Here is a 22,840-nt window from a genome sequence, read left to right on the forward strand (position 1 = left end):
TCGAATCCCGGCCTCGGCGGCTGCGTTTCGATGGAGGCGAAACGAAGTGGCGTCCGTGCGCTGTGCGATGTCAGCGCACGTTAAAGATCCTCAGGTGGTCGAAATTACTCCGTAGCCCTCCACTACGGCCCCCCTTTCTCTCTATCCACTTTCACTCCCACCTTCATCCCTTCCCTCACGGCGCGGTTCAGGTGTCCACAGAGCAAGTGTGACAGATACTGCGCCTTTCCCTTCCTATGAACCAACCAACCAACCAAGACTGCAGTAGCAGAGGCGGCATACGTAATATTATTGCGAAAGCAATACTACTTTCCCTTTTCAGCCCTTCGCGTGACGAGGCGGTAGCTACCATTGACCTTTACCGAGACCTTTGGAGCGCCGCCAAGCACAGCTGTGCAAAAACAGGGGCCCCAACTCACGCCGTCAACTCACGAAGCGGTAGCTACCAAACGCGGCCTAACTCCCGCTCCCTCCGTGAGGAAGCGCTACAGCCGGAGTGACGTCATCCGATCTTCCGCAAAAACAGGGGCCCCAACCAACACCGCCTAGACTATAATATTCTAGAGCACTATACCTAGACTACTCTAGGTGGTGTTGCCCCAACTCGCGCCGGCAATTTGCGAGGCGGTAGCTACAAACCGCGGCCTAACTCCCGCTCCCTCCGTGACGAAGCGCTACAGCCGGAGTGACATCATCCCATCTGCCGCAAAAACAGGGCCCCCAACTCGCCCCGTCAACTCGCGAGGCGGTAGCTACCAACCGCGGCCTAACTCCCACTCCTACCGCAGCTACCACCAGGGGTGCAGCGTTGAATACTATAGGAGGTGGGTCACGTGGCCTAGCGGCCGGTGGAACCAACGCAGTCTCCAGGGATGCTTTCATTTCTGCTGGCGTAAAGAATGCCGTTGCAGCCGATGCCGGAGCGGCAGTTGTACATTCTGCCTTAACCTCACCCACAACCAAGTATATCGTTGCAGCCACGGCACTCCTTGCCTCGCTACTAGTTATACATACAGGTAGCACCCCGCAGGTAGCACCCGGCACTAAACAATAGTTGAACCATATGCCGTGGCCAGAGTGAATCACTGCATAGCCATAACATACCCACAAGCACCACAACCAGCTACACCACCAGCTGAACCTAGGCGTAGTCATAGCTATTGCTTTCGCAATTACCAGGCTTCACCAACCTAAGCCACTCCCAACTTTTCAACACACACAAACAAAATATAAAAATTCAAACCGAATGAATAGCAAAACACAGTCGAAAGCTCGTATTTTGTTGGCCAGAGTTCAACAAAATTAAGGAAGACGTAAACTGCAGTTTTTCATAAACGTTTTCATGATTAACAATGCTTATTAGCGCAAGAGCAACTAATGCCAAAAAGTGCCAAAGTCTGACATTGAATGGTTACTATGCAAAAGGGGCTAAATGTCGTGAAATGCAGTTAACATCTACATACCCTTTGTTAGGTTTGGGTTGCGTGCGCCGGGGTAGCGTACCGCTGCCAGCAGTTATTACGTTAGTGGCTCGCGTGCTCAGCCCACCACTGACGCAAGTTGTTACATGCTGCGCGCGGCCCCTCGGTAGCGTTGGCCTGGCGGCTCCGTGGACGGCGGACGGCATTAACGATCCCAGCAAAGACGAGGCGTCTTCTAACGAAACAACCTTTACTACAACATCGAGAAGATACGGGCAGAGAAGCTGACCCGGAGAGAATATAGACACTCTCACACAGCTGGTGTCTAGCGTCGTCTCAACAGCGCGTCAAAGTAGTCTCTCTCTTAGCGGAGTCGGCCTCTGCTTTTTATAGGTTTTCCAGTTCACAGGGAAAGGGTAAACCCTCACAGGAAATGGAGCGCCCAACAAGTCTGGGCAAGATGGGATGACTCAATCGCAGGTGGTCCGAACGCATCTCCTCCACCTCCTGCAGACGGGCGAGGGCGGCGCACTCTCTCACGAGCTCCAGGCTTGGCCGGCGTTTGCACACACACGCACGCACACACATTTGGCGCGTGGCAAGATCACGTCGAGACTTGCCCGAGGGAGGAAGCGTTGCGCGGCCGATGACCGGCGTCGAAATGGCGGATCCGCTCGCCGTTTTGCCTGTTGTTATGCGGTGGCTGCGTCAGCTGTCCCACTTGTCGGTGGAGAAACGTAACAGACTGCCCCGCCGGGGAAGGGAGATCCCGAAGGAAAGGGGACTGCATCCGCTGTCCAGAGGGATCGGGATGTTGCTGCTAGCCGGGGTCCTCCGACTCTGTTTCTCTTGAGCCAGTCAGCCTGAAGAATTCCTTGGCAAGTCTGGTTTCCAAGGCACTCTGCAACTTGTCTTCAGGAGATTTCTGACAACCCGCAACGTCACAACCACGCTAAAAACTCAACCGTTCAGCTAGCAAGCACGGCACAAACTTCACTAAGTTATGCCAGACTATTTCCCTCGTATGCCCCCATCTATACTAAAGGGCAGCTCAGCAGCACTTGGAACGCGTCATCAAATTTGAAAATTGCGCTTTCAAAAACGTCCCTTCAAACAAAAATAATGCAATACAATATGTTCAAAATCCTATGCCAGGAAGAAAAACACCAAGAAGTGAAAACTGAGGCTTCTTCTCACGTTATGGGCTGACTTAAGCCATCGGCGTTACCGTTGAGATCACCCTTTTCACTAAGGCTTCCGTTTTCTGTGCAAAGAAACGCATGAGCATGAGTCGGTCACTTTTCTATACAACCTATCCCTCTCCTTACGCTTGGCGCACCAGTCACGCGATTTCTCGGTACGGGCGCATTTGTGCCTCTGGAATAGTCGCTTTCTTTTTCGCGATAGCTTCCACTTGCTCCATTCTTTCTCGCGCCTGCCTTTCCGCTTTTTTCTGCGGCAGCACTGGAACACAAGCTTTCTGCTTTCTTTTTGCAATCGTTTGAGTTTCCCCTCCTTACGATGGCAGCAATCTTTCTCGCGCCTGCCTTTCCGCTTTTTTCATCGGCAGCACTGGAATCCCAGCCTTCTGCTTTCTTTCTGAGCCATCTCTGACAAGCTAGCGGTCAACGTTCTAGCGGTAACCGGAGCTAGTCGAGCACGGGTGTCGTCGAAGTGCGGCGCCGCGTCTGCATCGCGGCCCGCCTCGCAGGACTCACTTTCAGTCAAATTCGAACTGCTCACGCCAGTCGTGTCAGTCCCCCTTCTAGGCATTTGCTCTGGCACTCGCCACTCAGTGCGTCACCTGGCTCAGGGCTAACTGGCGCACGATCAAGCTCTTTCGACAGCTGGGGCGCTACGGATTGTGTGAGGGTCGTGTGTGCTACGTCCGCGTTCGCACCGGGGTTGCTTTCGCGAATACAACCTAGCGTGGTATCGGGGCTCGAACGATTCTGACTCTGCTCTGGTCGCAAGTCTCGCTCTCTACAGCGTACGCGCACTCCTCGTCGGTCTGCCCTGGCTGATCACAACTCGCGGGCTGCGCAGATTCCCTGACCGGCACGTCGTTTTTCTGCGTGCCCTGCTCTACGACACAGCTGATTTCGAGAACCGCAATTTTCTCATCTCCTAGCTCGTTTCGATCTCCGTCGCGCTCTACACAAGCTTCTGCATTTAACTTTGAGGCGGTTCAGTTACTACCAGTTCCCCACACTCATTTGATGGAACTGTATCTCCTACAGCTACTTGGGTCGGCATGCATTTCAGCTCGCTTAACGGCGTCACTTCGGACTTCTCGCCGATTAAGCCTGCGCTAACCGTCTAAGCTAGTGGCTCGACCAAGGCAACACGATGCTCTTCTGTTAGAGGCTCGGTCGGCTCGCTACTGCGGTCGCATTGCTCGACCGTTTCCCCAAGCTGTTTCTCACACTCCGGTGCAAGTTCGATTTGCTCCGAAACTTCCGCACTGTCTAGCCATTCGCTTAGAGCGGCTTTCAACTGATAGGCCAAATCAAAGTACGACTCGTCGCAATGTTTCTCGCTCTCATACCTCTTCCGAAGATCATGAGGCGTTATCTGATATCGTACCAGCAATGACTCTTTTAGTGCATCGTAATTTTTCAAGCGGTCGCCAACCAAGCGCTTGATTTCTTCCGACACTTCAGCGGAGAGAAGAGCTACCAACTTCTGTTCCCAAATATCTCGCTCCAAACGTTTACTTCTACAGACTTTCTCGAAGTCTGCCAAATACTCTGTCATATCCTCGGCGATGAGGAACGGTGGCGTACCGTCTCGCGGTATTGAACCGTTACACTGAATGACATTGAAAGCTTTAATCTTTTCCACGCTCATTCTATGTGCTGAAATCTGCAGCTGCATCAGTTTCCTTACGCGGGCGTCCTCTTTCTCGTAACGTTCCCTACGTTCTGTACGTTCACGTTCCACTTACTCGTGACGTTCGTCAATGATTTCAAGGCATTCCGAAAGCTCGTCCTCTTCAGCTTCCAACGCAAGAATAGCCTTTAACACTTCTGGTTTTCTCAGTTTGTCTGACAAATCCAGACCCAACTCCTCCGCAAGCTCCAGCAATTTCGGTTTGCGCAACGACTTCAAATCCAAATCCATGGCTGTTCCGAGTGCTGCCTTCTCTACTGCCCACTATTGCCTTGCTGCAATTTACCCAGCAACAACAACAACACAATTACCAGCTCTGTTCTCTACTTAACAAAAGCCTGGCAAAACTCAGTAAAAGAAAGTCCCGCACTCACCAAACCTCGCAGCCAAGAACCCAACGCAGTCGTTCCGCTGCAGGCAACCAGTCATCACACAGGGCTCGTTGCACTGCTCCCGACTTTCCGCTGAGCTGCTTGCTTCACAGGTCACGCCTTGGGCACCTCCGCTCTTCCCACCAGATGTTGCACTTCGGTCAAGCCTGTCTCGTTTCACCCACCACGGTCACTGCTTGGTCGTCCTCGTCCCTCCGCTGTTCACCAGTTGTTGGACGATGGTATCGCCTGGCTCGTCCCTCCGACCACGGTTACGGCTTGGTCGTCGTCGTCCCACCGCTGTTCACCAGTTATTAGATGTGGGTTGCGTGCGCCGGGGTAGCGTACCGCTGCCAGCAGTTATTACGTTTGTGGCTCGCGTGCACAGCCCACCGCTGACGCTAGTTGTTACATGCAGCGCGCGGCCCCTCGGTAGCGTTGGCCTGGCGGCTCCGTGGACGGCGGACGGCATTAACGATCCCAGCAAAGACGAGGCGTCTTCTACCGAAACAACCTTTACTACAACATCGAGAAGATACGGGCAGAGAAGCTGACCCGGAGAGAATACAGACACTCTCGCACAGCTGGAGTCTAGCGTCGTCTCAACGGCGCGTCAAAGTAGTCTCTCTCTCAGCGGAGTCGGCCGCTGCTTTTTATAGGTTTTTCAGTTCACAGGTAAAGGGTAAACCCTCACAGGAAATGGAGCGCCCAACAAGTCTGGGCAAGATGGCATGACTCAATCGCAGGTGGTCCGAACGCATCTCCTCCACCTCCTGCAGACGGGCGAGGGCGGCGCACTCTCTCACGAGCTCCAGGCTTGGCCGGCGTTTGCACACAGACGCACGCACACATATTTCGCGCGTGGCAGGATCACGCTGAGACTTGTCCGCGGGAGGAAGCCTTGCACGGCCCATAAACAGTGTCGAAATGGCCGATCCGCTCGCGGTTCTCCCTGTTGCTATGCGGTGGCCGCGTCAGCTGTCCCACTTGTCGGTGGAGCGTATTCAACTTGACACAACCGAGGATGCGTCCAGCCATTAGTACTGGTTGATCACTTCACTAACCTTAGCCTATAATTAATAAAGTATGCATTCTTAGAATTCCACTTCCCTGCTTTTGACCACAATGACTTCCAAATGCTGATCCCCTAACAATGAAAAAAGAAAACACGAGCAGGTAGAGGTACAGCATATAGCCAACAGCTATATGCTGTGTTATTCCACAGGAAGGTTTGGCCTGCCGTGTGGAGGGCGAATCACTAAATGACCGCTTGCAGAAATCTGCACCTCGAGGATAATCTTCAGCCAGCACGTCGAAATCGGCAGGAGCGACTTCAAACAGCGGCTGATTTGAGCGCATGGTCTTGCCAAAGCATATTTCTGCTCTCGCATGGAGTGGCCTGTTGCTTCGATAAGAACATCTCCACTACTTTGTTGTCAGCTGTCAGCTAGCAGACCAGTAGCCACTTATCCCGACTTCAGTTCTCGGGGAAATTCTCATTGGTTGCCACACCTGGCCCTCTGGTGCAGCTAATCGAAACTTCTGCGGCGTCTATCTTACAATGCTTTTTCCAAGCACCTCATGCTTTTACAGCCTGGTACATTGTTCCCAGCTGATAAGCTGATAAGACGGGCTGGAAAGGAAACAAAACTGGGAAGAGACAGCTTCAAAATGAAAACTTTCCGGGTAGCATTCAATTTGTAGTAAAGGAAAAAATGGAGGCTGGAATGTTGAGACGTGAGGGGAGGGAGATTTGGCAGCATCACACGATTTGACAAACGAAGAGCCAGTGGTTTTGAGGCCGCCAAGTGGTTGATGCCTTCCCCCCTCTCACTCTGCCCACGCTTGTCATTCCGCCTCTACTAATTACTCCGCCACACCTATGCGACGATAGTAACTACACGGTGTTTTATTTGCTTAGTATATATCCCTTAAACCCAAACCGCTAAATCTCCCGCCATATTTTTTAAACCAAAGCTTGACTACACCACCTCGGGCTAAGCTAAGCTACGGCTCATGTTCGACCTTCAATAAGTCACAGGACACTCGCCGCGATGGTTCCTCTAAAAAGAAAGGATTTGGTAAAGAGCGATGCGGCGGCTGCGTTTCGATGGAGGCAAAACGAAGTGGCGTCCGTGTGCTGTGCGATGTCAGCGCACGTTAAAGATCCCCAGGTGGTCGAAATTACTCCGTAGCCCTCCACTACGGCTCCTCTTTCTCTCTTTCAACTTTCATTCCCACCTTCCTCCCTTCCCTTACGGCGCGGTTCGGGTGTCCACAGAGCAAGTGTGACAGTTACTGCGCCTTTCCCTTCCTGTGAACCAATTTAACTTTAAGAGCGGACACTTTCATGGGGCTCAGCGGCCCAATGGACTGTAGTGCACCAAGCGGCCGACGTTTGATGCACTTGCGCTTTCGGTTTAAAGCGCACGGTTTGAATGCTAGCAGCGTTGCCGTACTGCCGCGCCCTATTGGCGCATTATTTATGTTCTGTATACAGTGTGGCATTGTTTATTTCAAGCGTTTAAATATATAACTGGGTCAGAATTGCTGCTGAATGGCCGTCAAAGAAGCTGCGTCATGCCTTTGCCAAACAGCAGTATTGCAGAAAAGACGCCAAGTGCATTGTGAAATCATTTATTTTGCTTCATATAAAAACAAAACAGATACAATTCTGTCTCAATTTTGTGCATAAAAACAACCTGGAAGGCGGACAATATGTAGGATACCTCAACCGATGTGTACATTACAAAAAATTGACAAACATATTACACAAGGCAAGAAGAATACATAGTAGACAAATTTAGTATGACATGCAGATATGCGAAGTATGGCCAATGACACGTAAGAAAATAGACACACGTTACAATGCGCACAATACACTCGTGGCCCCCTCAGAGATTACCCTGTATTTTATTTTAAACTCAGATCTCAAGCAAATATACTGCAAGTCATCTTGGGTATTATTCCACAGGGACAACAGTGGCTTGAGCTTAAATGCCCACCCCTTCCCCACATCACGTGCTTCTGGATACGACCTTGGCAGCGAAATTCCAGCAGATGGTAACGTCTTTCATCTTCAGCCTTACCTTCTTGAAAAGTGAAAAGGTTTTTCATACAAATATGCTGTAAGCGCAAAATAAACTGGGAAAACATCCTCAGTCATGTTAGTGTCTTGCATTCATTTCACGAGGCATAAGTAACACATTCGTTTAAAGAATTCACAGCCATAACGCCCATCAGTTCTAATAAAAAAGGCACCTTATGCGCATCTCTATAGCCAGCTGTGTCTCTTTAGGACGGTAAATAAAATAAAACAACCAAGCTTAGCATGCAATGTTATCACGTGGTCTATTTGTTGGAGTGTAAAAATGTCACGGATCTTCGGCGAACGCTCAGGCCTAGAGCATGAACTAGGCGCCAGCTGTACCAACTGTTAGGTTTGGGTCGCGAGTGCCTGGGTAGCGTACCGCTGCCAGCGGTTATTACGTGCGGTGCGCGGCCCCTCGGTAGCGTTGGCCTGGCGGCTCCGTGGACGGCGGACGGCATGAACGGTCCCAGCAAAGACGAGGCGTCTTCTAACGAAACAACCTTTGCTACAACATCGTGAAGTAGCGGGCTGAGAAGCTGACCCGGAGAGAATCCTCATCTCCTCCACCTCCTGCCGACGGGCGAGGGCGGCGCACTCTCTCACGAGCTCCAGGCTTGGCCGGCGTTTGCACGCACACGCCCGCACACACATTTGGCGCGTGGCAGGATCACGCTGAGACTTGTCGGCGGGAGGAAGCGTTGCGCGGCCGATGAACAGCTTCGAAATGGCCGATCCGCTCGCGGTTCTGCCTGTTGCTATGCGGTGGCCGCGTCAGCTGTCCCACTTGTCGGTGAAGAAACGTAACAGACTGCCCCGCCGGGGAAGGGAGATACCGAAGGGCAGGGGACTGCATCCGCTGTCCGGAGGGATCGGGATGTCGCTGTTAGCCGGGGTCGTCCGACTCAACTTCTCTTGAGCCCAAACAGCGTGAAGAAGTCCTTGGCAAGTCCGGTTTCCAAGGCACTCTGCAACTTGTCTTTAGGAGAGTTTGCTGACAGGGGTGAAAGTGGAAAGAGAGAAAGACGAGCCGTAGTGGAGGGCTACGGAGCAATTTCGACCACCTGGGGATCTTTAACGTGCGCTGACATCGCACAGCACACGGAAGCCTCTTCGTTTCGCCTCCATCGAAACGCAGCCTCCGAGGCGGGGATTCGATTCTACTGGCCTGGCCTCTACCGCTTTGTTCGTCGCTACGTCGCCGCCTGTGAGCTGTACCAGCGCAGAAAGGCCCCGTCCCTTCACCCTAGTGGGCCCCTGCAACCACTCGCAGTTCCAACTGAGCCCTTTTCTCGAGTCGGTCTCGACCTGCTTGGGCCATTTCTCACATCCACTTCAGGTAACAAATGGATTGCCGCAGCGACCGATTACGCCACCCGGTGTGCCATAACCAGAGCTATCCCCACCAGCTGTCCCTCCGACGTTGCAGACTTTCTTTTGCATGACGTCATCTTGCTTCATGGTGCTCCTCGTCAACTGCTCACCGATCGCGGTCGCTTCTTCCTTTCTAAAGTTGCTAATGACCTTCTGCGCTCATGCGCTACGCGCCACAACTTCACAACGGCCTACCATCCACAAACGAAGGGTCTTACTGAGCGCCTTAATCGTACCCTGACCGATATGATGTCAATGTATGTTTCTGACCAACACCGTGACTGGGACATCTCTTTACCTTTCATAACATTCGCTTATAACTCCTCAAGGCATGATACCGCCGGATACTCTCCCTTTTATCTACTCTTCGGCCGCGACCCTCTACTTCCCTTCGACACCTTACTGCTTCTTGACGATTCCTCCTGCAGTTACGCTTCTGATGCCATCGCCCGCGCTGATGCCGCCCGTCATATTGCTCGAGACCGGCTTCGTGCGTCCCAGCGTTCTCAAAAGCACCGTTACTATCTCCAGCACCGTGACGCCTACTACCCTCCTGGCTCCCTCGTACTCCTCTGGCTCCCTGCTCGACGTGTAAGCATGTGCGAGAAACTTCTGCCCCGCTACGTGGGCCCTTACCAGGTCTTGCGGCAACTTACCGACGTCACGTACGAGAGTATCCCTCCCTGTGAACCGCCACTCTCCTGCAAACCATCATCCAGAAGTCGTGCATGTCGCTCGTCTCAAACCTTATATCTCGCGCTCAGCTGTGTAGTCTACGCACCGGGACTGTGCTTCTTCCGCGGGGGTATTGTTACGGTACGCAGTGCAAGAGACGATGACGAAGTGTTGGGCTAGTGGGAAAAGACGACGCTGCAGCTACGTCTGGTTCTCCTGTGAGTGTGTCCCTGACGGTGAACTGTTGCGGCTACGACGTACCATCGCCTCCTAACATCTCGACGTGCCTCGTAACAATATATATATATATATGCTCCTGCACAATCATCTGTGTCCAAAGCGAGCACGGAGCAGAAAGACATTGAGTTCAGCGTAGTATATATTTGAATAAAATGTTTTAATCAGTGGCCTGCTATGGAGAGTGGGAAAGCAGTTTGCCAACATTCGATGGTGGGGTGTTTTGGTGTTTTGGGATAGCATGAGCGCTGCAGATGCCGGCCTTCACAGCCATGCCGTACAACGCTGAAGAAGCATCAGATAGCAGTGCGGATACGGTGTCGAATTCTCGCACCTTGCCTTCTTGCAGGACGAGTATCCTGCAAAAATAGATTAGCCAATGCGGCCAACAATTAGACAAAGCATGTACGTATAGCGCTAAATTGCGCCTTGAGCAAAAAATTGTTTTTCTTGAACCCCTTGTACTATCATTAATAAAAAGACTAGCGCAAATAACACAGACACAGACATAGGAGAAGACAGGACGAGCGCTCGTTCTGTCTTTTTCTATGCCTGCGTCTGTGCTATTTGCGCTAGTCTTTATATTAATGATGATACCCCAACTAGCCCAGCTTTCTGCTTTGACCCCTGTACTAAGCAGGCGTGAGCACTGAAGACAATGCAAGAAATGTCATAGTCCATTCTGAGATTGTAAGCACGGCTAACAGCCACTGAGCGGTATATATGCAAAAGCCTCTGACAGCAGGCAGCATTGATCTCTTTCCTGTTTCAATTCTTACGACTGGATAGCGCCTATGGTGTCGAAAGCTACTTTAGCGATACCAACAGCCTCCTCGATAGCAGCTTTTGTTAACCAGATATTGTACACAGCTTTTTGCGTTTAGTGCTTTACGTACCGGCGGGTTCCGTCGATCCTGCTCTTTGGGACATTCAACCCGTGTAGCAATTCTCACAGTTTTTACTGTTCGACTTTCCATAACAGTCTTTCCCATATCCCGAGCGGGGTGTTGGTTTGCACTTTCCAGGTTGGTTAGTGTATATTTATGTAAAATGTTCCAATGCTGAGTGTCCGGCAGTTTCAACAGTTGTTTATTTGACGCTACAAACGCTTGACTAGTACAAATTTTTGGTCAGTGATGCTTCCTCGGCTGTTTAAACGGCATTACCGTCCTGTGCGAGGAGTGGATAGGACGTCTATTTTTTCGATCGCTTTTTGTTTATAATATGCCTGTCGATAGGGGCGTGTTGAGCCAAAGGACATAGTTTCGCTTTTGATGCTGGTCAAACCAGCTAAGGAGAAGCAAACTATGTTAAAACGGTGGATGCGGTTACTAAATTGGCGCACTAAAACGCTTGTCAAGATCTGTGCCTTTTTGCGTGCATCGACAGACCACCCTACTAGAGGTCTTGGTGCGGTGCCACGAAAATGTCTCAATTAACAAAAGGATGAATTTAGGCGTTAAAACAAACCCGTCTACTCACAAAGAAAGTATCAGCTGAAATAAGATCCATTAGTACGCAGGTACAACAATTTCTGATTTAAGCGTTTATAGAACGATTATATGGCCAATGCCGTTACACTCATTTGAACGGAATCACCCTGAAATGAGTGTAAAGCGTAGAGGACTCGAAACGTTAGGCACTTTTATACCTAAGGTTTCGGGCTGGTATTATTACAGAGGCACAAGTACACTAAATATATGTTTCCTGTTGCAGTTGGAGGCGCTTGAGAAAAACATAGAGGGGATTCATACCAGGAAATTCACCTTACCATAAGAAGGGAATGTATCATGAGGTTTAAATGAAGAAGAAAAAAGTAAGAAATAGCATCGTTAAGGGAGTGGTTTAGCAATGAGATAGGCTGAATGTCTAATAATAAGGTACAAAGAATAGCATTCGAGAGGAATCGCACCCCCGAAAAAACGGCATTACATAAGCCATGTCATTCCAATATGGACACTGTGTGATGGTGCTAAAGGTTGCGTCCTTGCATTTTGTTACACATGAAAAGTTCCAATAGCCAACCATAGGCCTGTATAAACAACCTAGGCAAGGTCAACTCGACCATCTTACCGGTCGTAGTCGAGGACCGTGTGTATCCGGTGGGCGACCGTGAGCAGAGTGCAGTTGGCAAAGGCATCCCTGAGCGTGGCCTGGATGAGGCGGTCCGTATCGCCATCCATCTGCGACGTGGCCTCGTCCAGCAGGAGTACCTTGGACCGTCGCAGGAGAGCGCGGGCAAGGCACACCAACTGCCGCTGGCCCACACTGCACAGCGGTCAAATAGGCGACTACTGTTTGGGGCAATGGAAGGCGTTGATGTTTTGGTACTGAAAAGCTAGCTAGGCCGAAATCGACAGGATTGTTACACTGCACAGCGGTGAATAGGCGACTACTGTTTGAGGCAATGGAAGGCGTTGATGTTTTGGTACTGAAAAGCTAGCTAGGCCGAAATCGACAGGATTGTTACGAATGTTTATATGAAGATTACACTAACGGTGCTTTCAAGAGTGAATGCATTGCAGCTAATTGGTATTTTGTTTTCTTGTTCTCTGGTCGGATGTGTATAAAGTGAATGGGCCATCACTATATGTTGAGGGAGTGAATGTGGAAATATGCCATGGAACGTTTCCAGACGTGTATATCTCATTGAATGCTGGTCAGTCGGCGAGGTGCCGTGTTGGGCAACGTCACCGAATCAGGAAACCGTCCGTATTATCTGCCGCCATGAAATGCAGCATTTGTTTTTAGCATCGACACGCGTGAGGCCCTGTTTTACAGCGTCAGTGTTAACAAGATTTCTACGCGGTACAATAATAAAGGGCTAGCAACGTCCCACACGAACTATTGGCTTCAGCTGTGCGATGTGGAAAATACCGTGTGGCATTGGAGATCAGGACGCATGCCATAGGAAAAGACCGTGCCTTTCGTTCCATTGCTTCGAAGGCCTTGACTGGACGCACCACTGGAATGGTGGAATGGTTTTCAGAGGCGCCTTACACATCGCGCTGCGGCATCTATAAATGCCTGCCAACATAGGTCACCTCCAGAACTCTTGCTTCACTCTCACAATTTTCAGTATAAAGAATTAATTGCTTTGACCAACCTATACGATTCCTTGCACAAAGACTCTGAGGCACTTAACTGTGGAAAAGTTGCAAATTTTCTTCATATCTGTCACAAAACTGTTAGTGCCAAATTGGATTAGGAATTAATTAGGAGCCGAGTACGTAAAAGGGAGCGCTATGAGACGAAAGTCAGACTCAGAAGACACCACTTTTGTGGCTTAGCTTTCCTCCGTGCAAATAATACTCTTTTTTTTTGTTTTTGTTTTCGGGTTCAATGCTCCCAGGCGATTCTGCCTACGACGTCGTAGTAGAGGGCTCCGAGAATTTTGACACCCTGGAGCTCTTCAGCGTGGACTGACATCGCACAGCACACGGGCGCCTTGCATTTGATCTCCATCGCATAGCGGTCGCGGCTCTCATAACCGTTGACATCGGCACATGCGTGTGTGTACTTCGATCTCTCTGCAAACTGGGGCACGTCAATGAATCTGGCGCGTGAATCCGTTCTTATAGCCGTAGGGTCATTTGAGCAGCATCACCTGGCGGCACATATAGCGGAAATATTATAAAAACTAATAAGAACCCACCATTCCCGTTGCTGCTTTCATTGACCAATCACGTGACCTGGTCGAACTAATCAAGTAATCGAGATAGTTGCGATATAGAGGATGTCACTCAAGCATCAGACAAACGTTTCTGGACAAGAAATTGTCCATGACGATGTCAGAGCAACGTGTCTAGACAAGAAGTTGTGGAAGTCAAAATAACATATCGGGCGTCCAAATCACTAGGTACCGAACTTGCGACGCTTTAGCAATCCCGCACGTAGGGGGAGGTAAGCACAACCTTGTAATTTCTTTCTTACCGTTTTGCAAAGTCACGTTAAGAGCGTCTACTTGTGCCTGGGTTCAAATGAAAGCCAAACTATAGATATCTTATAAATATCGCATTTAGTTGTGTTTGGGGTGAAAGGAATGCCTATTCAAATCAGTATAATACTCGAAATTATTACCTAAGTGGATGTGTTTCAGCAGACTGCCATTTCTGCATCGATCTTTCTCAACTGATACAGGACTTTAGCGCCTAAGCTCATTTTATATCTTAGTGCGCTACGCTGACACTGTCACATCAGTTTGTTGCAGTTATGAGTAATGGTTCTATTTATGCTCTTGTCATTTAGTGATGCATCTTGTGAGTTATTGTAGACTTATAATTATAGTGAAGCATAGGCGTACAAAGAAAAAGGTCTCTATCCCTTGCATCTAAGTTTGTAGAATTTAGTTTTCTGGGGCGTAGTGGAATATAACAGTTTTTGCTTTTCTTTTTAATTTGCAAGTCTCTCCTTTTTAAAGGAGCGTAGATTGTTGGGCCAGTTGGTGCATAGTAGAAGGTGAAAGTCAACGTCGTCTTTGTGCACTGCTTCCTCGTTAACGCGTCCTCTTTTCGCTGGTTTTCACCTACATCGATCTTTCCTTTTTGTTTAGAGGGCAATATTTTCCCCACGCATAGTTGTGTTCAAGAAAAGTTATTTTTCCTAGAGAAGAGGAAAACGGATTACTGGCAAGTGTGCCAGTATATTCAAAGATAATACTTCTGTACTAGTACAACCGAGAACCAAGTAGGGGTAATGTCAATATACAACATTACTGCTTTGAAGTATACTTCATCTGGCTCGGTTATCATGATCTTGATTGCATCCTGTGTCTCTAACCTGAGGTTAGTGCCGCCATCTGCGGTCTCTAGCAGCAACCCTCTTGCATCACCGGAGACCACATGGGTGAGATGTGAGCGCTCCAAGGCCTGCCAGATGTCTTCGTCAGAGTGCGAGCCTGTGGGGTCCAGGTTCATCCGAAGAGTACCCCTCACGAGGCTAGGGTCCTGCGGGGTCAAAGCTCTTGCTCAAAACAAGAAGTAGACTACGTGGAAAATTATTATTATCATCTCTGGCCACGTCCAGGGCTGCACGAAGACGATTTATTTGTTCATCTTAATTCTGTTCCTGTCATCTGCTCGTAAATTTTCTCGCCTTCTCATACATTTGCTGTCCGTCGTCTCCACCTCCACTGGCACCAATAAAATTTCCTAGGAATCCACTTCTTTACCCCAAGGACTACCTCTCATTTCTCTAGCACGTCGCATAAAAAATCCAAGTCAAATTCTTCTTCTTTATCTCCTTTAAATTATCTATATCATATCATTCACCCGCGTTTGTTGTCTAATCCAGTCGGGATACGTTTTTTTCTCATAAATTTAAAATGATGTTTCCGCTTTAATATCACTCTGCACTTTCCTAAGTTCCAGCAGTCACCACCTAGGTTTTAGCCGGAGAGGTAGGGATCTATTTTAATATAGCGTTAGCGATAGAATCCCCATGTCTAGAAGAGCTCTCCGGAATCAGGTATTCAATGAAGTCTCCGAGAACAACCTGCTACCTGCCACAGTTGGCTGACAAGTGGAGAGAAAGAAATAGATGGCGATGGTTACTTCTGTTAAATCGGTGATGGCACGGAAGAACGGAAAGTGGCAGTTTCAGCCTAAATGTGATGCCATGCCTATGAGAGCTGTCACGTGGAATGGTGGAGGTTTAATTGTGGCTTCCTCAATCAGCTCCGCTGCAACGGCGGGCTTGGCGGAACTCACAGGTTTGTGACGCAATCTGGGAGCCGCCGCGTTAAATTACGGTTAGGTAGATAGATGTATTTATTGAAAGGAAAAGGCAGAGAGGTTGGCCGAATTAACTCAAATCTGGCCTGCTACCCTGCATTGGGGAAAGGAAAGGAGAGAAGAAAGAAGATCATGATGGGTGATGATGTGGGAGAAGGCATATGAAATAAATATCTACAGGCACAGTGGCTTGCTTTACAAACGCAAATCAAGTCCGCTGGTGCACAAAAAAAAACGGCAAAGAGCGCGCACTGCCTGGACACCCTTTCCCTTATCCTGCCAAGCGCCCAGCAGCAGTTCCTACGACAGAGACTTCTTGTCCAAACGCTTCAAGGAAGCGTCTAGCCCACTTCTTTCGCACCCATATGCTGGGCACACCAATAATATATGGTCCACAGTCTCTGGGGTACCACACGCAGAACAAGTAGAACATTGTAAATTACGGATGTTTAGCCTTACCTATACCTGTCTGTAGCGATCCCCGTGCACTAATGGGAATTCTTCGACTTTTGCCGCATGCAGGATAACTACAAACCCGGTGTCAGTGGGTTGTACATGTGTTGTGCCGGTATACGTCGGCCCTGGTAAAATGTTGCAGTGTGTCGATGGTGCCACCAAGTATTCCCGGACGGTGCTTCGCAATCATGAAGTCGACAGCTCAACTCCGGCTTTGTGCGCATTGGGCGTCTCATATCGTATCATGCCTGTTTGAGTACTCATCTCCTGAGTCGTGACTCTGGCCATTTTTCTTTATCTTTCATCTGGATTCCTTTTGATACTTAACTTGACTTTGGTGGTGTTGCCACGAGGATATTGGGCGCATAATTTGGAAATATTGGCAACTGGCGCACAGGTCAATGAGTAGACGACGATGTAGCTCTCATGCTGTCGCATATCCGCCCAGGTAATAAAGTAACATTTAGATACCGAGTACATGCTGATATTTCACATGAACTCCCTCGCATCTTCTATTCGTTTCTAGCTTAAGTATCTGTATTGAATGCACTCTCTTGGTACTTGGCGATTTGTTTCCGGAATTGTATGGCAGTGATTATAGAGTATGGTAAATATTGGTCCAGTCATATTTGCATTTTGGTAAGATTAGCCAGAGGGGTGTAATATTAATGCTGTCCACCGCGCCGTGGTGGTGCAGTGGTTAGGGCGCTCGATTATTGGGCCCAAAGGTGGTGGATCGAAGCCCAGCCGCGACGGCCGCTTTTCGATGGAGACAAAAAGCCAAAGCAAGGTGCCCGTGTTCTGTGCGATGTCAGTGCACGTTAAAGAACCCCAGGTGGCCGAAATTTCCGGAGCCCTCCACTACGGCGTCTCTCATAGCCTGAGTGACTTTCGGACGTTAAACCCCACAAGCAAAACTAACCCAAACTGTTAATCCTGTCCGTTAATCCGGCTCTCTTTCATTTCTGTACAGCCTACCTCAGCGAATTCTTCAATTTCAACCATCTATCTAGCGTTGTGCTGCCCGTTGCCGCGCTTATATCTTCTCTTGGAATGCACTCCATCACTCTTATTGCTTACCTTGCCTCCACATCATTCGCATTATTAATCATTTATTCTACTAGATTTCGGCTGGAATATCATCAGCCCACGTTTTCTCCCTGACCTTCTATAGATCTTAGCCTTCGAGTGTTTTCGTTTCGAGAGATTGCTTTATTGACCGCAATTTAAGCTGTGTTCATGTTTCTTTAACCAGTGCATTTTTGTGGTTTATAAACAAGATAAGGGATCGATAGTTGGTCAACTTGGTATCAGTTCATATGGGAAGGTGCTGCGAACAAAGAGGCGCAAGACTAACATTAAGAAAACACAGACTAGCGCTAACTCGAAACTAATGTTTGTACGAAAAATACACATACACAAATTGATTGCGAGTCAGCGTTGGTGTGTGCTGTCTTTCTGTTCGTCCTGCGTCTGTTTTTGCACTCTACCTTTCGCTAGGAACGAGATGTGTAAATGTTTGAAAAAAAAAAAAAACCTTTATGTATTATCTTTTACACTCAATCACCTGTGGTATGACGCTGATGCTCCTGCGCAGTTTTCGGAGTGGCACCTCGGCGATGTCTACTCCATCAATAAGGATGCGGCCCTCAGACGGCCTGAGTATGCGTAGTAGGGCCAGCATCAGCGAGGACTTTCCAGCACCCGTGCGACCTACTACTCCAATCTGTAAGCATGAGTAATTTCTTTTACCGAAAACGACAACGATTGCTTGCAACTGCTCCTTACTCCTTGAATTTTATTGTCTGGCTATACTGAACAAAGAGCAATATTATACGACTTCGGCGTGAGGTGAAATAAATATTTCTCCAAAATAAAAGGAAAAAAAGAACAATGATAATAAATGCTTTAACACTACTCTACATAATAAGGCAGGTCAAAATAATCAATGACTTGGTCGCCCGTGTCTTCAAGTCATCACATCATAACACAGTATGTACAAAGAAAGGGGTAGGAAAACTGTATACCAAATGAATAAAAAGTGCTTCCAAAGATGTACAGCTTTGATGTAGAACATTGTTCGTCGAGAATAACAAAGTAAAACACACAAAACGCAAGGCGCACCTTCGCAAATGGTGATGAGAGAAAAAGGCACAAGCATAGACGTATCCGACAAATAGTAATACAAAAGGCGATCACACATGTAGAGAAATAAAGCTGCTCCGATGGTCAAAATAAAACTCCTAAGAAGAGTACAAAACAGGTATGCCTTAATACTACCTTTGACTACTATTGAGGTTTTACACTGAGGCTACGGGGTGATCATTTACCGATTAGGTAGAAAGATTTGTGCGTGAGCTCTAGTGCGCTACTTTGTGGAAAACCGCGGCCTCTAAAAGCCGTCTTCGCGCCATAAAACACAGGGAGGGGTCATAGAGAAGCAGATATTCACAATACCATAGTGCCTATAAACAACAGCCCCAATAAAATTAACCATGAAAAATATTTTAAAGAACTATGCGACAACCTTGAAGCTTAAGAAATTGATCCTTAAAGAGAGAGCGCAAAACCATCTAGCCTGATATGTCGAATGTAGATATTTCTCGTCACTGGATATATAAATAAGCACACAATGTGCCCTTGAAAATTCGATGCGACTGTATGCAAAAGTTGAAGTACAGTCTATGTAACAGCACTTCAGACGGGAAAATGTTTTGGTGTGTTGGTTCATGGTCACAGAAAGCAAAGCGCGAAAACAATACAAAGCAAAAAGAAAAAAATTTGGTGACTACTTGTGATGCGCTTGTCCTGTCCTCACCTTGCCCTTTCTTGTTGTTTGTTTTTCGCTTTGTTTTGTGTGATGGAAAAGCGACTTCGCTAATCATGTGGCGTTGATGTTGATGTTGATGTACATGCTACCACAAGCTCTTAATTCCTCTGTTAACAAGTCCAGCTAATCTATACAACAGTATATGTCCTCAAATCAAAATATTGTTAACACATGCAGTTCTGTACCACCCAATATTAGTCCTATCCTCTAAATGTACTTTGTAATATATAAAGCCGTCGTTATGTTTATAAGGGCTTTTTCTTGTTTTGTTGTGTTTTGTCCGCTGCTGTATTGCACTGTAAGCGGGGTGCTAGCCTTTGTCAAGCCATCGCAGGCTTTTTGCTAGCACCCTGCAGCATCACGAGTACAGTATAATCAGTGTTGATGCTAAATAAAATTATTTGTATTTGTATTTGTATCTAATAATGCGCCGCATCATGTGACACTTCGCCTAACAGTCCCTTCGTTCGCGCTCCGAAAGCGGGGACGGGTCTGCTGTGTGGCATTGGGCATCTGTGCGCAGCGCCACACTATGAACCTCGTGGAGAGGTAAACATGGTGTACGCTTAATGGTTGTCTGCGCCTGTGACTACTCAGTGTTCCCGCCACAAAGCTGTAAATTGAAGAGACGAACCAAACTAAAGCCTTGGCGGCTGCCCTTGCGTAGCTTGTATCGCTACCGATGCATTTCAAGAAGCCAGCTGCACATTTATTTTAAGCTAATGATTTATTTATTTATTTTATTCTGCCAAAAAAAATATTAGTAGGCAGTGAAAAGTCCCAAATAACCAGCCGCCGTGGTCTCGATGCGAAAAGATTAGGCGTAAGAAACCTTAGTGAGCGGCGCGAGTTCAGCACGCTGACGGTCAGTACGTCGCTTCTATTATATTGTCCATAAAGTTATGTATTGCCAGTCTCATATGTGGAATTATTGACATATCCAACTATTTCGCTACACCCTTCAAGTTCAATATATTCGGGTTCGGCTGGTTATTTAGCTCGTATGCCTGCAAAGTTCACCGAGGCGACTGTTGTTTCTAATCACATTGTTCTAGGCCTAAGTCGTGTGCTATCGTTTTCTTTTTTTTTTTCTTTTTTTTTCTGCAAAGAAACGGTCGTGTAAAATTTCTTATACTCAATGCAGTATAGAAGATGCAACGCGAGATTTCTTACAAGCGTAAGCAAAGTGGTCGTTGAAAAAGAGGCCGTGGTTGAGATATAAGCGAAGGCACTTTACTAGAGACAAATATGAAGGCGCTTTCAAAAGTGAGACGAGCGGTCCAATCAGTCCAATACAAAGGAATAATAGAGGAGCCACCTCTTCAATGGATAAGGAAACAACCGTTTTTTCGTCTTAGGTCACAGAGAAATTATTTAAACCCGATTCGAAAGATTATTTTTGCAGCAGACTGTGTTAGAATTAATTTAGTCATGACTGTCATTGAAATTTCAGATAACTGTAATATGATAAAACAACTTACTGGTTAATAACTACAGAAAGACATTAAAATTACAAAGAAGCGCCGATTAGTCTCTCAGGACGCCTTGCGCCTGTTAGGCAAGGGCAAGCCGGACTTCCTGCTGCTTGAAAGACATCCAGGCATTCCGTGGAATCGACTGATATAAAGAGGAGGACAGCTAGGACAGTAGGCGTGAGAACGTGGATGGAAAACGGAAAGCAGGGCAGGTGTAATAGCTGTCACAGAGCCTGAACTAATTACACATATGTAGCCGAAGCTTTGACAGCTAGTAAAAGCAAAAAATAAAAGGCAAATTAAAAATTACAATGTGTCAGTAGTGGATCATAAAACTTTGCCTTGCAACCATTAGCATAAAAAGTACATTCTTAAATGATTAGCACTGACCAGCACCGCTGTTTCACCAATGTTTTATTTCCTTTTGCAAAAGGGTGACTGAGCTCTCCAAAACCATTCTGTTCCCGTGCATGATTTCAGGGTAAGTCAAAGAGCTCCGTCGCTGTGGCGCAGTGATTAGGGCACTCGACTGCTGCACCCAAGGATTCTGGAGCGAATTTCCAGCCGCACAGGCCTCTTTTCCATAGAGGCGAAAAGCAAGCAACCTGTGTGCTGTGCGATACCAGTGTACGTTACAGAACCCCAGGTGAACAAAATTTCCGGAGTCCTCCACTATGGCGTCTTTTGTAGCCTGAGTCGCTTGGAGACGTTTAACCCCCTGAACCAAACCAAACCGTGAAGCGAAACACAGGTAAATATTGTACGCGATTGACAGGCTGCTAAGTTTCATGATTTAACGTACTCAAACTAGTAGCGAGGGGCGTTGCCATGTCTCCATGTGGCACTGAAGACGTCCTGTAATCACAAAGTTCGTGAAAGATCTGTACTAATACTGCAACCCTTGGTGCAGTCAAGGCTTTCCTCGGACGTAAACTGAATCGTGGCTGACCTGCTGTTAAATAACCTGTAATGTGCACAGTAGCTAGTACGCCGTCAGGAGTGAGCGCATAATAAGTATGAAGTCTTGCCACGGGTAGAGAAAGTATCACGCAACCTAAAAAGTGATAACGCCTAAGTTCCAGACAAATCTAATTGCCTTAGAGAACACTGCATGTCTTCTAACGAGTTGCTGTATTTACAGCATTAAAAATACCTCCCAGCACTCATAGAAGCTTTAGACTACTGCCACGTAGAGCGGACGGTGGTCCTGTAGATGATGAGACAGCTAATGGCGAAAAGTAACTATTAATTTGGCCGACTTGCAATGACAAAGAAGTAAACATGGCATGAAGCAAACGTCGTGCTCAACCGCAGGCAAATAAGTGTGCCTGTCGCTCCTAACAGCGCTCAATTGGAAGCTTGCGAGGAACACTCGAGGTAAGGAATAAAAAAAAAAAAGATGCCCAAAGCCTTGAAAAACGTGGAAGCAGCTGATCTCGGCTGCGATAATTTGAAATAATATTGGCCGAAGCATTCTTCACAAAATAAGAAATATGAGCGTCGGTGGTTTTGAGTGTGCACAAACAAGAAGTACAGTGATGTCTAGTAATACGTTCTTCATGATTATCGGCACATTTTTGGTGGGAAATCCTAACGAAAATGGCTTTCTTTTGGACAGTTTTCTTTGTGAGTTACTACAAGTATGGTACGCATAGGAGTCACCGTTTGTGAGAATTAGGCGGTCAATTGCATGTTTGCAGGTACCTTTTCCATCGGTTTAATTAGAAACGTGACGTTGCTGAGAACATTTGGAAGCACTCCGGGTCGGTAGGAAGCAGAGTAGTTCTGGAATTCAACCATTCCTTCGCTTGGCCAGTTCGACAGAGTAGTGAGCGCTGACTGCTTTTCTTCGCACTCACTGTGCAGGACGTCATCCTGCGCAGTAAAAGATGAAGACAGTTTTAGCTAGAATTCGCATAACGCGTGAAGGTAGTTTTGCAGACTTGTTTTTCTTGTTTCGCCTAGGTTTGTTTAGCTGGCTGGATTAAAACCCGCATTCTTCAGAAATTTATTCGTTGTCTTTATTCATTGGCTACGCTACTATAGCGTCATACCACGGGAATTGTCGTTGCCCTGGCGTCAGTGCTAGCATGGGAGGCAATTTTTGCGCGTTCATGAAGAAAGATAAATAGGAAAAGGTATAGGACTATTCACACATATATATACTACTGACCCTGGTCGTGGCTATCATGTGTAGGCACAGTGTAATGACTATGCGTGACTAACTCATTACTGTAGCTATGCAGCACAAAACGTGACGACCCAAGCGAGACATTTTTCTCGGGTCAG

At 47.7% G+C, this 22,840-nt stretch overlaps 1 protein-coding gene across 1 annotated transcript in view; it reads right to left on the reverse strand.

Moving 5' to 3' along the window:
- Positions 1–10,233: 10,233 nt before the first annotated feature.
- LOC146177393 (ATP-binding cassette sub-family C member 3-like) overlaps positions 10,234–22,840 on the reverse strand; it is an 89,652-nt gene continuing 77,045 nt past the window's right edge. The window contains exons 22-26 of the mRNA XM_084581545.1: positions 22,256–22,426; positions 17,814–17,972; positions 14,838–15,004; positions 12,132–12,326; positions 10,234–10,417 (exon numbers count right to left, since the gene is read on the reverse strand). Coding sequence (XP_084437671.1) covers positions 10,234–10,417; positions 12,132–12,326; positions 14,838–15,004; positions 17,814–17,972; positions 22,256–22,426 — 876 coding nt within the window. The remainder of the gene's footprint in view (positions 10,418–12,131; positions 12,327–14,837; positions 15,005–17,813; positions 17,973–22,255; positions 22,427–22,840) is intronic.

The sequence above is a fragment of the Amblyomma maculatum genome, chromosome 10 (assembly GCF_055883805.1).
Source record: "Amblyomma maculatum isolate TAMU_Amacu chromosome 10, ASM5588380v1, whole genome shotgun sequence".
NCBI lineage: Eukaryota > Metazoa > Arthropoda > Arachnida > Ixodida > Ixodidae > Amblyomma > Amblyomma maculatum.